The 13,173-nt window shown below is 41.4% G+C and overlaps 1 protein-coding gene across 1 annotated transcript in view; it reads left to right on the top strand.

The window, feature by feature from the left end:
- The window catches only part of LOC122562564 (transient receptor potential cation channel subfamily V member 4-like), a 168,512-nt gene that overhangs the window by 80,786 nt on the left and 74,553 nt on the right, over positions 1-13,173 (top strand). Inside the window, exon 6 of the mRNA XM_043715497.1 lies at positions 8,548-8,936. Coding sequence (XP_043571432.1) covers positions 8,548-8,936 — 389 coding nt within the window. The remainder of the gene's footprint in view (positions 1-8,547; positions 8,937-13,173) is intronic.

Raw genomic sequence — 13,173 nt, 5'->3', positions numbered from 1 at the left:
GCAGGTCAGGCAGCATCCGAGGAGCAGGAAAATTGATGTTTCAGGCAATAGCCCTAAAACGTCGATTTTTCTGATCCTCAGGTCAAATCAGCATTAGTTGTCTCCCTCTAATAAGAGAGCAGCCCTATAGTTCGGTAGGACTATGGTGACTATACCTTACTTTATAATTATTGTCCAGGAATTAATAACTCTTGAGATCTCTAGCCTTTTCTTGCTTCTAGAACACAGATTAAATCCCACTAAACTATTGCTTCTTAATGTATTTCATCTGAAAGTTGATGCTGCCTTGAACTCCCTTTTCCCATCATTAAAATAGGGAAGTCGGTAAAATGTTAAGCGAGTATTTATGGTATAAGGAACCTGGGGTAAAAAATATCAGGTTAAAAGGGTTACAGTTCAGTCAGCGATGATCTAGTTGAATGGCAGAATAGGTTTGAAGGGCTGAATGACTTGTTCCTTTGAAATATACTTTGGTGTATTTGAGGCCCATGTTAAAAGAACCAGTCAGATACTTTGTTCTGTTTTGAATCGTGGAAGCAATTCCGTGTCTATCTTGTTTGAGAGGAGGGGAAATAACATTTGTGTCAAAGAGGTGTTTGCAGCAAACCATGCACTGTGGTTGGTAGCCATGACGATCTGAGATTTGTGGGTAACGAGGCTGGTAGTCTTTGGTGGAAAGATTAATAAAACTAATACTTTGCGTATGAAGGTTCTCTTGGCAACACAACACTCGTATTTATTTATTTGAGTTGGATGTCCTTTCCAGAATCTTCATAATTCCCCCGTTGTTAGCTTGAATTTGCTTTTATTTAAACCATGTTCAAATCCAGATGGTGGATGATGTTTAGAGTTTAGATGTGTCTTTAATAATGAATTGAAAACCTCAATATCTAACACTTCTGCATCACGACACAGAAATGTGTGAAAATAAATTGGACAGTTTTTTTAAATCTTAGTGCCTTGGTTTACGAACTTTGAAAAAACAATTTAAAAATAAACACTAATATAGCAGCCTATTGTTTCAAAAGTGTAAAGGTGCAACTTTACTAATGTAAAATAACACTTTTCCATCATGATTTCAGTTGTAAGTGGTCCCTTCCAAAGAGTCAAAAGGCAGAATGATTGGGACAGAGAAATAAAAATCATTCTCTTCCAAGACTTAGTCTTTTGATTTCTCTATTTTGAGATTAGGATAAAAAGGGAGTAATTGTTCCTGGTTTACCAGAACTGTTAAATCAGATGTTACTGTAACTTTGCAATTGCAGAAGACAAGAAAATATTCACCTTCCTCTGTATAATACATATGCTTTATTACAAAATAGCACTGAGTAAAGAATCTGTCCCAAAACTGCATCCCATAAAACTAGAATATTCAAATGTCTTTTACTAACATATTAACACATTTCCTGATATCCTTGCCTTCTCCTCTGAAAAGCAGTGTCACTATGAATATTTTAATGGGACTACACAGAATGTTAATTATTAGATAGACACACAAATAACCCACCCATAAATGTTCAAATATTGAAACAATATAAATAAGGAACTTGCATTTATAAAACATCTTTCACATCTTCAGGTCCTCCCAAAGAAAATCACAGCCAATGAAATCCTTTTGAAGTGTATTCATTGTTGTAATGTGGGGAACTGCAGCAATGAATGCTCACAGGAATTTGTCCCAATACAACAAATGCCTCTTTTTTAAATGATGGATGTTGAAGGGCAAATATTGACATGGACACATAGGAATATAGGAGCATTAGAACTGCAGTAGGCCATTCAGCCCTTCAAGCTTGTTCCATCTTCAATAAGATCATGGTTAATGATCAAACATTTGTGATGTCGTCGCTATCCAGGATTTTGAGCATGCTCAAGACAGAAATCAATAATGACTGAAATGCAACAGACCTCTAGGACCCTCTGGAATTCCAACAATTCATCACTTTCCAAGTGAAGAAATTCCTCCTCATCTTACATGGCCTACCCATTCCTCCTCATCTTACATGGCCTACCCATTATCCTAAGATAATGCTCTCTAGTTCTAGACTCACCAGCCAGGGAAAGATTCTATCTATATCTACCCTGTAAAGATTTTGTAAGCTTCAATGAAACCACCTGTCAATCTTCAACGCTCTAGGAATTATATACCCAGCTTCTTCAATCACTCCTCATTAGATAATCCAATCATCTCAGGGAGTTTAAAACTGTACACAATACATTAGGTGTGTGTAATAACTCAGAAAGTTTGACTGGAAAGGGACATCAAAAACCAAAGAACTGTGGAGTTTCTGAAGAAGGGTGACTGGACTTGAAAAGTTAACTCTGTTTTCTCTCCACAAATGCTGCCGGATCTGCTGAGTTTTCCCAGCAATTTCTGGGAAGGGTCACATTATTTGTTGTCAAACTTCAAAACTTCAAAACTTCAAACTTGTGGCATACAAAGGCTAATCCCAGCCTGGACAGAAAATTCTGCAGACACATCCCTGGCTCTGGTTTTTTTTGCCTTTTATACACAGAAGTACTGTCACACTGATACTGAGTGACTTTCCCATCACTAAAATCACAGAGACGTTTCACGTTTTATTTTCCTTTTAATTACTAACTACCACCAGTAATCATTCGTGTAGCCAGCTAAATATTTACAAGTAAAGGCTGTTATGGGCAATGCAAACCAATTGGATCTACCTTATCTCTTCTCTTGTTTTATACTCTGAAGAGATACTACGCATAACTGAGTGACCTTCCCAGCACCAAAATTGTCATGACACGTTTTGAGTTTAACAGCCACTAGTATAAATGCCAGTGTAGCCAATTCAATAGTTACATGCAAAGCCCACTATGGACAGTACAAATCATCAGATGTGAAGTGGCGGTTGGGAGAGAGAGGGAAGGGACTAAATCAAAAAGCTGTTGGAGTGGGAAATAAAGCAGTATACCCCCCATGGTTCCTTCCTCTCTCTAAAGGCTTAGATGGATACCACATACATCCTCTCCAAGCATAGCCAGGCATGAACATAATCATAGAGGAGGGACAGATAGTCGACAGAGATGATGCCTCCACAGCCTGCTGCCTGGACCTGTTTATAGCCACTAGGACACACTGTGGACTGCAGATGCAGAAGATCAGAGTTGAAAAGTGTGGCACTGGAACAGCACATAAGGTCAGAGCAGCATCCAAGGAGCAGGAGAGTCAATGTTTTGGGCATAAGCCCTTCATCAAGAATGTTGGGGTTGGGAAGGGGGCTGAGAGATAACTAGGAGGGTGGAAGGGAGACAGGATGCCAATTTCAGGGAATATCTCTGGGGCACATGCCCGAACAACCCCACCCTCTTTGGCCAACCGCTTCAAACTCCCCCTCCCAATCCACTAATGACTTGCAAGTCCTGGGCCCCCTCCACTGCCAAATCCAACCCACCTGACGCCTGGAGGAAGAATGCCTCATCTTCTACCTTAGGACTCTCCAACCACACAGAATCAACACCGATTTCACCAGTTTCCTCATCTCGCCTCCCCCTCACCACTTCCCATATCCAACTCAACTCCGCCCTCTTGAACTGTCCTACCCATTCATCTTCCTTCCCACCTATCTGCTTCACCCTCCACTTTGACCTATCTCCACCATCACCCTCCTCGGATGTGGCCTGACTTGCTGTGCTTTTTCAGCACCACACTTTTCAACCTCGTTTATAGCCAGCCTGGCCTGACTCAAGAGCAGACCTATGAGGAGATTCTCTAATCTGCCCACACCCTCCGCACAGGGTGCCTAAAGATCAGGAATGTGGGGCTGAACTGCAACAAAAAACACCAAAGGTTTTTTCATATAACTAAAAAGGGAGTGCAAATGCTCACAACCATGGTTCATGGACTTCACTGCACTGCAAAAGAACCAGTTGGGTTGGGAGTCCATGATCTACTTCAATTGGTGGTTGTAAGGTATTGCCAAGTGCAACACCAGTCACCCCAGGTCCCTGCTGGAAAGTGGGAGGACTCCTGCATAGAGAGCCCTTCACCTGGGCTCCCCACCACCTGGCAGCATCATAGGTTTCCCCAGGCATGTCCCAAGGTGGATGGTGTGCAGCAACAGCCTATACAAAAACTGGGTCTGCTTTATCCTACTTTCTAGTCAACCTTTTCATGGATTTTATTACACACCTCTAGAGCAGGGGGATCTTGAACCCAGGCCTCATGGCTCAGAAGTAGTGATACTACCAGTGAAGGGCCCTGTTACAGACCAGACTAACCACTTCAAAATATATTAAGAAGATAGCCTAAACCCCCAACTTCTTATTTTTAAAGCCTAGTGTAAGCCGATGTGTTCCAGATGCAATTCAATGGATAAAACTATCAGGTTTAAGTAAAACATACCTTCCTCTTATACTAAAGTTAAAATACAAACACAAGAAAGAAGAATTGGAATAACAACTCTATTGGGAAACTTAACAGAATAATAAATTATTTAACTAAGAATAAACAACTGTTCTGATAAACTTATATTCCATAAACCCACCCTTGGCAAACTCCGTAAAATACAGTAGATTGTCTCACATGCGGTTCTCCAGTGCAAGAGGAAAGAACATCAAGAGAAACCTCTGAAATAGAGAGAGAGCTGAAGTGTCTTGCTGTAACAGGGAGAGATGTATAGCAGCCTCCAAACTCCAACAGCAACTAAAAGTTAAACCAATGTCCTAGTTTTACATGAGCTTGACCCCAATCCTTCATGCTGCTTCTATTGTGCCAATTTTTAAAAAGACCCAAGGCTTCACAAGTTGTTTATTTTATAATCTGGGATCAGACTGCTCAGCACCTCTATCTCAACTTCTCTTCATTAAAAAAAGGACAAAATACACCTCTTAAAGCCATAGTATTGTCACAGCTGAGGTGATGTGTTCCAGCTGGACAGACCATTGCCTGTTACTAAGAAGCTCATAATCGACCAACTCCACAAGCATATTAATTAGTGATCCCACATGGGCCTTGTAGGGGTTATCAAAATGTGGTTTTACCCAAGCTCTGTACACTTGCAGCAAGACATCTGTACTCCAACCCTCTTGTAATGTGGGCCAATGTAACATTTACTTTCCTAATTACTTACTGTACTTGAATGGTAATGATTCGTGAATAAAAGCACACAAGTCCCTTCAGACACCAATGCGATTCAACCACTCACCATTTGAGAAATACTCTCATACCAGCAAAGCTACTCATTTCTCTACCATTAATACTGTGAGTTAATACTTTTCCCCTCAGTTGTAAGTGGAATCATGGTTTACTATCTCACCTCAAGGACAGCATCTCTGGTGTTGCAGCAGTCCCTCAGTAACATCAGCCTGCATTATGCATTTACGGACCAGGAATGGGAGTTTAACCTGTAACTTTGACTCAGGAGCAGGTCTGCTCCCCACTGAGCCGGAGTGGCCACCTAATGAATTGAATTGAACAGAGCTCTTGACACTCAAATGCTTCCAATGGCCAGCGTGTCTCAGATTCTTAGAAATCTGACAACCTCATGGATCCTCTGGGATCCCCTTAGGAACTCTAGTTTGAAAACCTTGTGCTTCAAGGGATTTTAGGTTAGGTTGGGATTGCGCTTGTGGCTTCTTGACTACTTTGAGAGACTGTGTTGGACTTCAGATATTTTCTTTTTTGCTTCTCTATAATTATGATGTAATGTGCAGCTTTTTTTGTGGTTTGTTAGAATAGTGAAGCGTTCAGTAGTCTATCCAAAATGTTCCAGCATTCTTCTGACATAAAGAGCAAAAGGCACAGGAGGAGAAGCAGGCCATTCAGCCCATCCAAGCCTGCTCTTTTTTTCAATGAAATCATGGCTGATCTGATAATCCTTCGCTCCTGCTTTTTCCCATCTCCCTTGATTCCATTACTGATTAAATATCTGTCTATCTCAGCCTTGAGTATATTTAATCACTTAGCTTCAGTTGGTGAAGTTCACTGATTCACTCCTCTCTGAGAGAAGAAATTACTCCTCATCTCTGTCTTAAATATGTGACCCCCCCCCCGACCCCAGGCCTCGATTCTTCCACAAGGGGAAACAACTTATGACATCTGCCCTGTCAAGTTCCTTAAAAATCCAATAAGCTTGCCTCTCATTCTTCTAATTCTAAAGATTACTAGCCCAATCTAATCAACCATGCCATGTAAGACAGTTCCTGTAGACCTAGCATGAACTTAATGAACTTTCTCTGGGCAGCCTGCAATGCCAGTTCCTTAGCTTAAGAGCCCGACCAATTCACTTCATTCCAGCTGTGGTCCGACAAGTGCTTTATATAGTTTCGCAAAACCTCCGCATGTTAATACGACACTCCCTTTGAAATAAAGGCTAATGTTATATTTTCTATTACCTCCTGAACTTTTATATCATTGAATCCCTACAGTGTGGAAACAGACCATTCAGCTTCTTGAGTCTGCATCAACCCTCCAAAGAGCATCCCACCCCGACCTTCGTCTTGTTGTGATGATGGCAGAAAATAAGAAAAAGTTTCTTAGTTCCTTGAAGGGAGCAGATCTATCAGCAGGAGCAGGACTGCTTTCAGACCACTGTCTCTGGAGCTTAGTTTCTGTGAATCATGATGGTGGTGGATCATGGATCGTGGTAGTGGATCTTGGTAGTAGATCATGGTAGTGGATCATGCTGGTGGATCATGATGGTAGATCATGGTGTTGGATCATGGTGATGGATCATGGTGGTGGATCTGTTCCCTTCAAGGAATTAAGAAATATGTTTCTTTCCTGCCAGCATCACAGCAAGACCATTTTGAGCTGATCCTGACTACACAAAATGTTTCTAGCACCTTTATGAATTCATACTTGAATGTAATGAATCACTTACAATAATGGAACAATGTTTCCTTTCTTAAAGTCAACTTGTTCAAATGCAGCACACTGCAGAATTAATTACATTCTTTATTTTCGATATTTTGTAAATGGGAATGATACAAAGTGCAACATAAAATGTGGGCTACATTTTTAGGGAAAAAAAGTTATCATTAAACTAATAAGTGTTTTATTCCCGAACTTGTACCAATGTTGAAGGAATACCTTATACGCATATTTTCATGTTTTTGGGGTTAATTCCCAAGGTAACTGGAATCTGTAATTGGTTTTACATAAGGGCTTGGTTGGTCATGAAATCTAATGTAAAAAACTTTGCTATCATTTGAATACGATCACCCAATGCTGACTAACTACAAAATTCCTTCAATAGCTGTAAAGCTGTTTGGAACATTGTGAGGTCATACAGTCATAGAGCCATAGATATGTACAGCATGGAAACAGACCCTTTGGTCCAACTCATCCACGCTGACCAAATATCCTAAATTAATCTAGTCCCATTTGCCAGCACTTGGCCCATATCCCTCTAAACCCTTCCTGTTCATATACCCATCCAGATGCCTTTTAAATGTTGTAATTGTACCAGCCTCCACCACTTCCTTTGGCAGCTCATTCCATACACGTACCACCCTTTGCATGAAAACGTTGCCTCTTAGGTGCCTTTTAATCTTTCCCTTCTCACCTTAAATTATGCCCTTTAGTTCTGGACTCCCCCAACTCAAATGCAAATCTTTTTTTGGGTAGAAACACAAAAGCCAATTTTGCACAGAGCAACCTCCCACAAACAGCAACATCAATGGAACGACTAGATTTTTGAACACACTGCTGTGTTGTACACAAAGCATGGTGCTAGAAGTTGTACTAAGGTGAGTGTCCAGAGCGCTGTTACGCCAAAGTTAGTTACTGAGTGTCATTAGTGGAAAGAGTGAGTGTTTGTGGAGTGATGCCAAATGGGCTGCTTTGTGCTGGATGGTGTCAAGCTTTAAATGAACTATTTGCCATCTTCAGTTTAGACAGTAGCATTCTTACGTATGAGGCACCAAGTTTCCAGATTTAAGTCCCACTCCAGTGCTTGAGTCCAACTATCAAAAACTAACACTCAATCTGAATTTTGCATGGGCACTGCATTTTTGGATATGACATCCTTTGCACATGATGTGAAACTAAGGTCCCATTTTGCTGCTCAGCTGGATGTAGCAGATCTCAAGGAACAGCAAGGAGAGACCCCATGGTTTATGTTATATTTACCCCTGAACCAACATCACAAAACAAACCTCTGTGTTTCATGTGGAAGAAACTGCAGTGTGCTCAGCACAAGGACTTTATTGAGGTGAATTCAAAAAGTGTCCTGGTCCCAATTATTTGAACAGGTGGTGGAATGGGGAAAGTCACAGCCATTTTGTCTTTAAGCAGTTTTATATACTGTGACCTTCATTTTTATTTGGTGTGGCAGCTCACAGCTGCAGAGCTGAGCTTTTTATTTCGCATGTGGACACTCACCTTGGCACCATGCTTTGAGTACAACATAGCAGCATGTTCAGAAATCTCATCATTCCATTGATGTTGCTGTTAGTGGCCATGTGTGCAAATTGGCTGTTGTGTTTCATAACTGACAGTAAAGCACTTTGAGACAGTAAAGCACTTTGAAACAATGAAAGGCACTGTATAAATGCAAGTCTTCCTTATCTCTTACCATTCAGGTTTACTTTGTAATCATGGCTGAGAATGAAGCTAAAGATACTGGGAAAACAAACAACAGCATTGAGAATCTGACTGAAGATGGCTTCCCTCTGTCTTCGCTGGCCAACCTATTTGAGAATGAAGACGGTGGTGCAACTGCTGAAGGGCCTCGAATGGCTACCCGGGAGAGTGGTGACAGCAACAAACAGAACCTGAGATTCAAATTCCAAGGAGCTTTCAAAAACCGAATGCCCAATCCAATAGACCTTTTGGAGTCCTCCATCTATGACTCATCCATGCCCAGTATGGCTCCCGCCCCAAAAAAGGCTCCTATGGACTCGCTTTTTGACTATGGGTCGTACAGACAGGGGAGTGACGACAAGCGCAAGAAGAAGAAACCAGCCAAAGAGTGAGTACGACAGTATTCATGCGAAATTAGCTTTGAGTAATGATTTGAATGAGCGTCCTGCAGTATTGTTACACGTAGAATCATCGAGGGTGGCAGTGGGCTATTTAGAGATTAAAGTCAATTGGAAATGGACTCTATAATCCAGTAGTGTCCAGTCTTTTGGAATTGGATCATGCCACAAGCAGTGATTGGGACATGAGTATTTTTTACAAATGTGAGGCACCCATAGCCCCAAGGTGCAAAAATGTAAGAATTTTCTGAGGGTTGGGGCAACTAAAACTAGAGGGTATAGCTTTAAGGTGAGAGGGGAACGATTAAAAGGGACATGAAGTGCAACTTTTTCACACAGAGGGTGTTGTGCATATGGAATAAATTGCCAAAGAAAGTGGTAGAAGTAGGTACAATTACATCATTTAAAAGACATTTGGGCAGGTACATGGATAGGAAAGAATTAGAGGGTCAAATGCAGGAAAATGGGACTAGCTTAGTTTAGGAAACCTGATCAGCATAGACGAGTTAGGCTGAAGGACCTATTTCCACACTGTATGACTCTATGACTCTATGGCCCATACATTAATTAATCCCCGATTCCCAAAGTAATCCAAGCCCCTGTACAAAAATCAAATCTGTCAGAGACAAAACTTCAAAGCTCCAAATGCAAATAAGCTAAGCTCTGCAGACATAAAATTACAAACTTATGTAGAAGTTCAGCACAAAAAATCCCTTTTGAACCAACTAGCTGTTGGAGCTGCTGTTTATGTTCCACATGAACCTCTATCTCCCCTTCTTTATCTAACCTTATCAACTCATCCTTCTGTTCTTTTCTCCCTTTGTTCATTTCTCACTTCCCTATGTGCAAAAAAAAGATGTTGCTCTGATATAACATTGTGTGACTCCCTGTACATAAAAGATTCACATGTTTTTCCCTGGGTGCTTGGGTACATGCAACCTTCAACCTCAGCTCCTGAACTGACCAAGCCTTAGACAACTGATAAATTCTTTTTGACCTGAATTCACATATAGCAGTCTTGCCAGTGTTCCAGGTTTGGGAAATTTAAAGCATTGATTTTCAGCATAAATCAAAGTAGGCATTGTGCACACGCATGCAAAGGTGAAAAGTGTCAGTTGTGGCTCAGCACTAAAACTTTATCTTCATCTGAGTCACAGCTTGTGGGCTCAGGTTTCAACCTGAAGACTTGAACCAACAGTCCAGTGTGAGACTGAGGGGGTACTGTACTGTCAGAGCATGGCATCTTTTTGGATGAGACATTTAAACTGGGACCTTTCAACTGGGCATAAAACATCCTATGGCACTATCCAAGGAAGAGTAAGTAGTATTCTGGTCAATATTTATCCATTAACCAACCTTGCCATAACAGGCTTCCTTGTCATCTATCCCTTTGCTGTTGCATTTTACTGCATTGCCACCTGACTATATTGCAGATAGTTTTCGTGGATTATGAAGAGGTTTCAAATTTTCTGTACAAATGTTGGTAAGGCCTCTTCTAGAATACTGTATCCAGTTCTGGTCACCCTGTTATGGGAAGGATATTATTAAGTTGGAGAAGGTTCTGAAAAGATTTCCCAGGGTGTTGCCAGGAATGGAGAGTTTAACTTATAAGGAGAGGCTGGATAAGCTGGGACTTTTTTCACCAGAGTGTAAAGGGTTGAGGGGTGACCTTGTATAGGTTTATAAAATCAGGAAGGGCTGGGATAATGTGATTGGTAAGTGTCTTTTCTCTAGGGTGGAGGATTTCAAGACTAGGGGCTATATTTGGAGAGTGAGAGGAGACAGATTTAAAAAAGGCAAGGGGACAACGTTTTTACACAGCGAGTGGTTAGTGTGTGGAATGGACTTCCAGACGAAGTGGTGGATGTTAGTAGTTACAGTGTTTAAAAGACATTTGAATAATTTAATGAGTAGGAAAGGTTTAGGGGGATATGGGCCAAGCACAGGCAGGTGGGACTAGCTTAGTTTGGGATTGTGGTCAGCATGGACTGGTTGGACTGAAGGGTCTATTTCTATGCTGTATGACTCTATGAAAAACTGTGCAAAACAAGAAATGTGCATTGCAGGATTTGGAGCTTCAAGACCTGGGTAGGTAAAATCATAAGAAATAGGAATGGTAGTAAGCCATTTAGCCAATCAGGTGATCTGATTGTGGCCTTAACACCACTTTCTTGATTGTTCCCCATAATCTTTGACTCCCTTAATCAATCAGAAATCTGTCTAACACAGCCTTGAGGATATTCAATGATTCAGCCTCCTCTGCTGACTGGGAAGAGAATTCCAAAGACTAACAAACCCCGGAGAGAAGAAATTTTTCGCCATTGGAGTTCAGAGTTGAATTTGGCCTTCAGGTCACATTTTGTTTGTCTGTGCTTTATTAATGAGGTAGCTATATATAATGTATGTTAGCTGAGTCAAGAGTGTATTATTTACAAAATATCAGGGTTGGGATTGTGTAACATCTGATTTGTACTAGCATTATTTATGAATGACTTGGATGATGGCATAGAAAGTTATATATCCAAATTTGCTGTTTACACAAAATTAGACAAAATTGTAGACAGTATAGATAAAGGGATATTAATAGATGAGGTGAATGGGCAGATGGAGTTCAATATAAGCAAGTATGAGGTTCTCAGGATAGATCAGCAGACTCTCCTCGATGATATGAAGTTAAATACAGTGGATGTCCAAACAGACCATAAGACCATATGATATAGGAGCAGAATTAGGCCATTTGATCATGGCTGATATATTTCTCAACCCATTATCGCTGTAAGCTTTGATTCCATTATTAATCAAGAACCTATCCATCTCTGTCTTAAGTATATGTAACAGCTTGGCTTCCACAACCTTCTGCGGCAATGAGTTCCATAGATTCCAATCCTCTCATCTCTTGGAAGTTCAGGTGCATAGATCTTCACAATACCACAATCAGCTGCAGAAAGTAATCAAGAAGGCTAATGGAATATTGGCTTTTATATTTAGAGGACTGGAGTACAAGGTTGCAGAAATTATTGTGCAGACAAAACCCTGCTTAGAGTTCCACTTGGGGTACTGTGAGCAGAACTGGGCACCTCACCTTAGGAAGGATATATTGGCCTTGGAGGGAGTATGATGTAGGTTTGCAAGAATGATACCTGGACTTCGGGGGTTAAGTTATGAGGAAAGAATTTACCAATTTATGCCTGTTTTCTCTACAATTTAGAAGGTAAAGGGATGATATGATCCAAGTGTTCAAGCTAATAAGAGGAAAAGACAGTAGATAAATGGCCCCCTTCTGTCCTGTATCATTTCTATGGTTCTATAAAGATAAACTATTTCCACTGGTTGGGAATTCTAGAATCAGGGGCAATATTTTTGAAAATTAGGGCCAGACTATTCAGGAAAGATGTTACACAAAAAGGGTGGTCGACATTTGGAACTCTCTTCCACAAATGGCAGTTGATGCTAGATCAGTTGTTAAGTTCAAATTGGAGATAGATAATCTTTTGTTAAGCAAATGTATTGAGCGAAATGGGTAGGTATAAGGAGTAAGGCCACAGAATGAGACACCGGCCATTTCAGTATGGTGGGTCCAGTGTTGAGCTTCAGCCCATTTTGGGAGCTGGCAGCTTCAGCAGTGGCTGTATTGCCGAGATCGGGCCTGTGCGAACTCATGGCAATGATGACGTTGGTGGAGGCAAGATAGTGCCGAAAAGTGGAAACTTGGTTCCAGTAGCGGTGGTGGCACAGCTCCAGGCCAAGGATGGGCCCGGGTACCTGATGGTGGAGGCGAAGTACAGAGAATTGGGGCACCTGAGGGTTCACAGGCTGAGGGATAGACTTTGTGGCTTTGTTTATCTGGCAGCGAGGACCCATAGTGGAGGTGGGGGGATGATCTGGATGTTTCCTTTTGGCTATTTCTTTTATAGAGTCATAGAGTCACAGAGATGTACAGCATGGAAACAGACCCTTCAGTCCAACCCGTCCATGCCGACCAGATATCCCAACCTAATCTAGTCCCACCTGTCAGCACCTGGCCCATATCCCTCCAAACCCTTCCTATTCATATACCCATCCAAATACCTCTTAAATGTTGCAATTGTACCAGCCTCCACCACATCGTCTGGCAGCTCATTCCATACATGTACCACCCTCTGTGTGAAAAAGTTGCCCCGTAGGTCTCTTTCCCCTCTCACCCTAAACCTATGCCCTCTAGTTCTGGACTCCCCGACCCCAGGGAAA

This window comes from Chiloscyllium plagiosum, chromosome 25, assembly GCF_004010195.1.
Source record: "Chiloscyllium plagiosum isolate BGI_BamShark_2017 chromosome 25, ASM401019v2, whole genome shotgun sequence".
Classification (NCBI taxonomy): Eukaryota; Metazoa; Chordata; class Chondrichthyes; order Orectolobiformes; family Hemiscylliidae; genus Chiloscyllium; species Chiloscyllium plagiosum.
The sequence above is the reverse complement of the archived record's forward strand: the minus strand, read 5'-3'. Positions and strand labels throughout refer to the sequence as shown.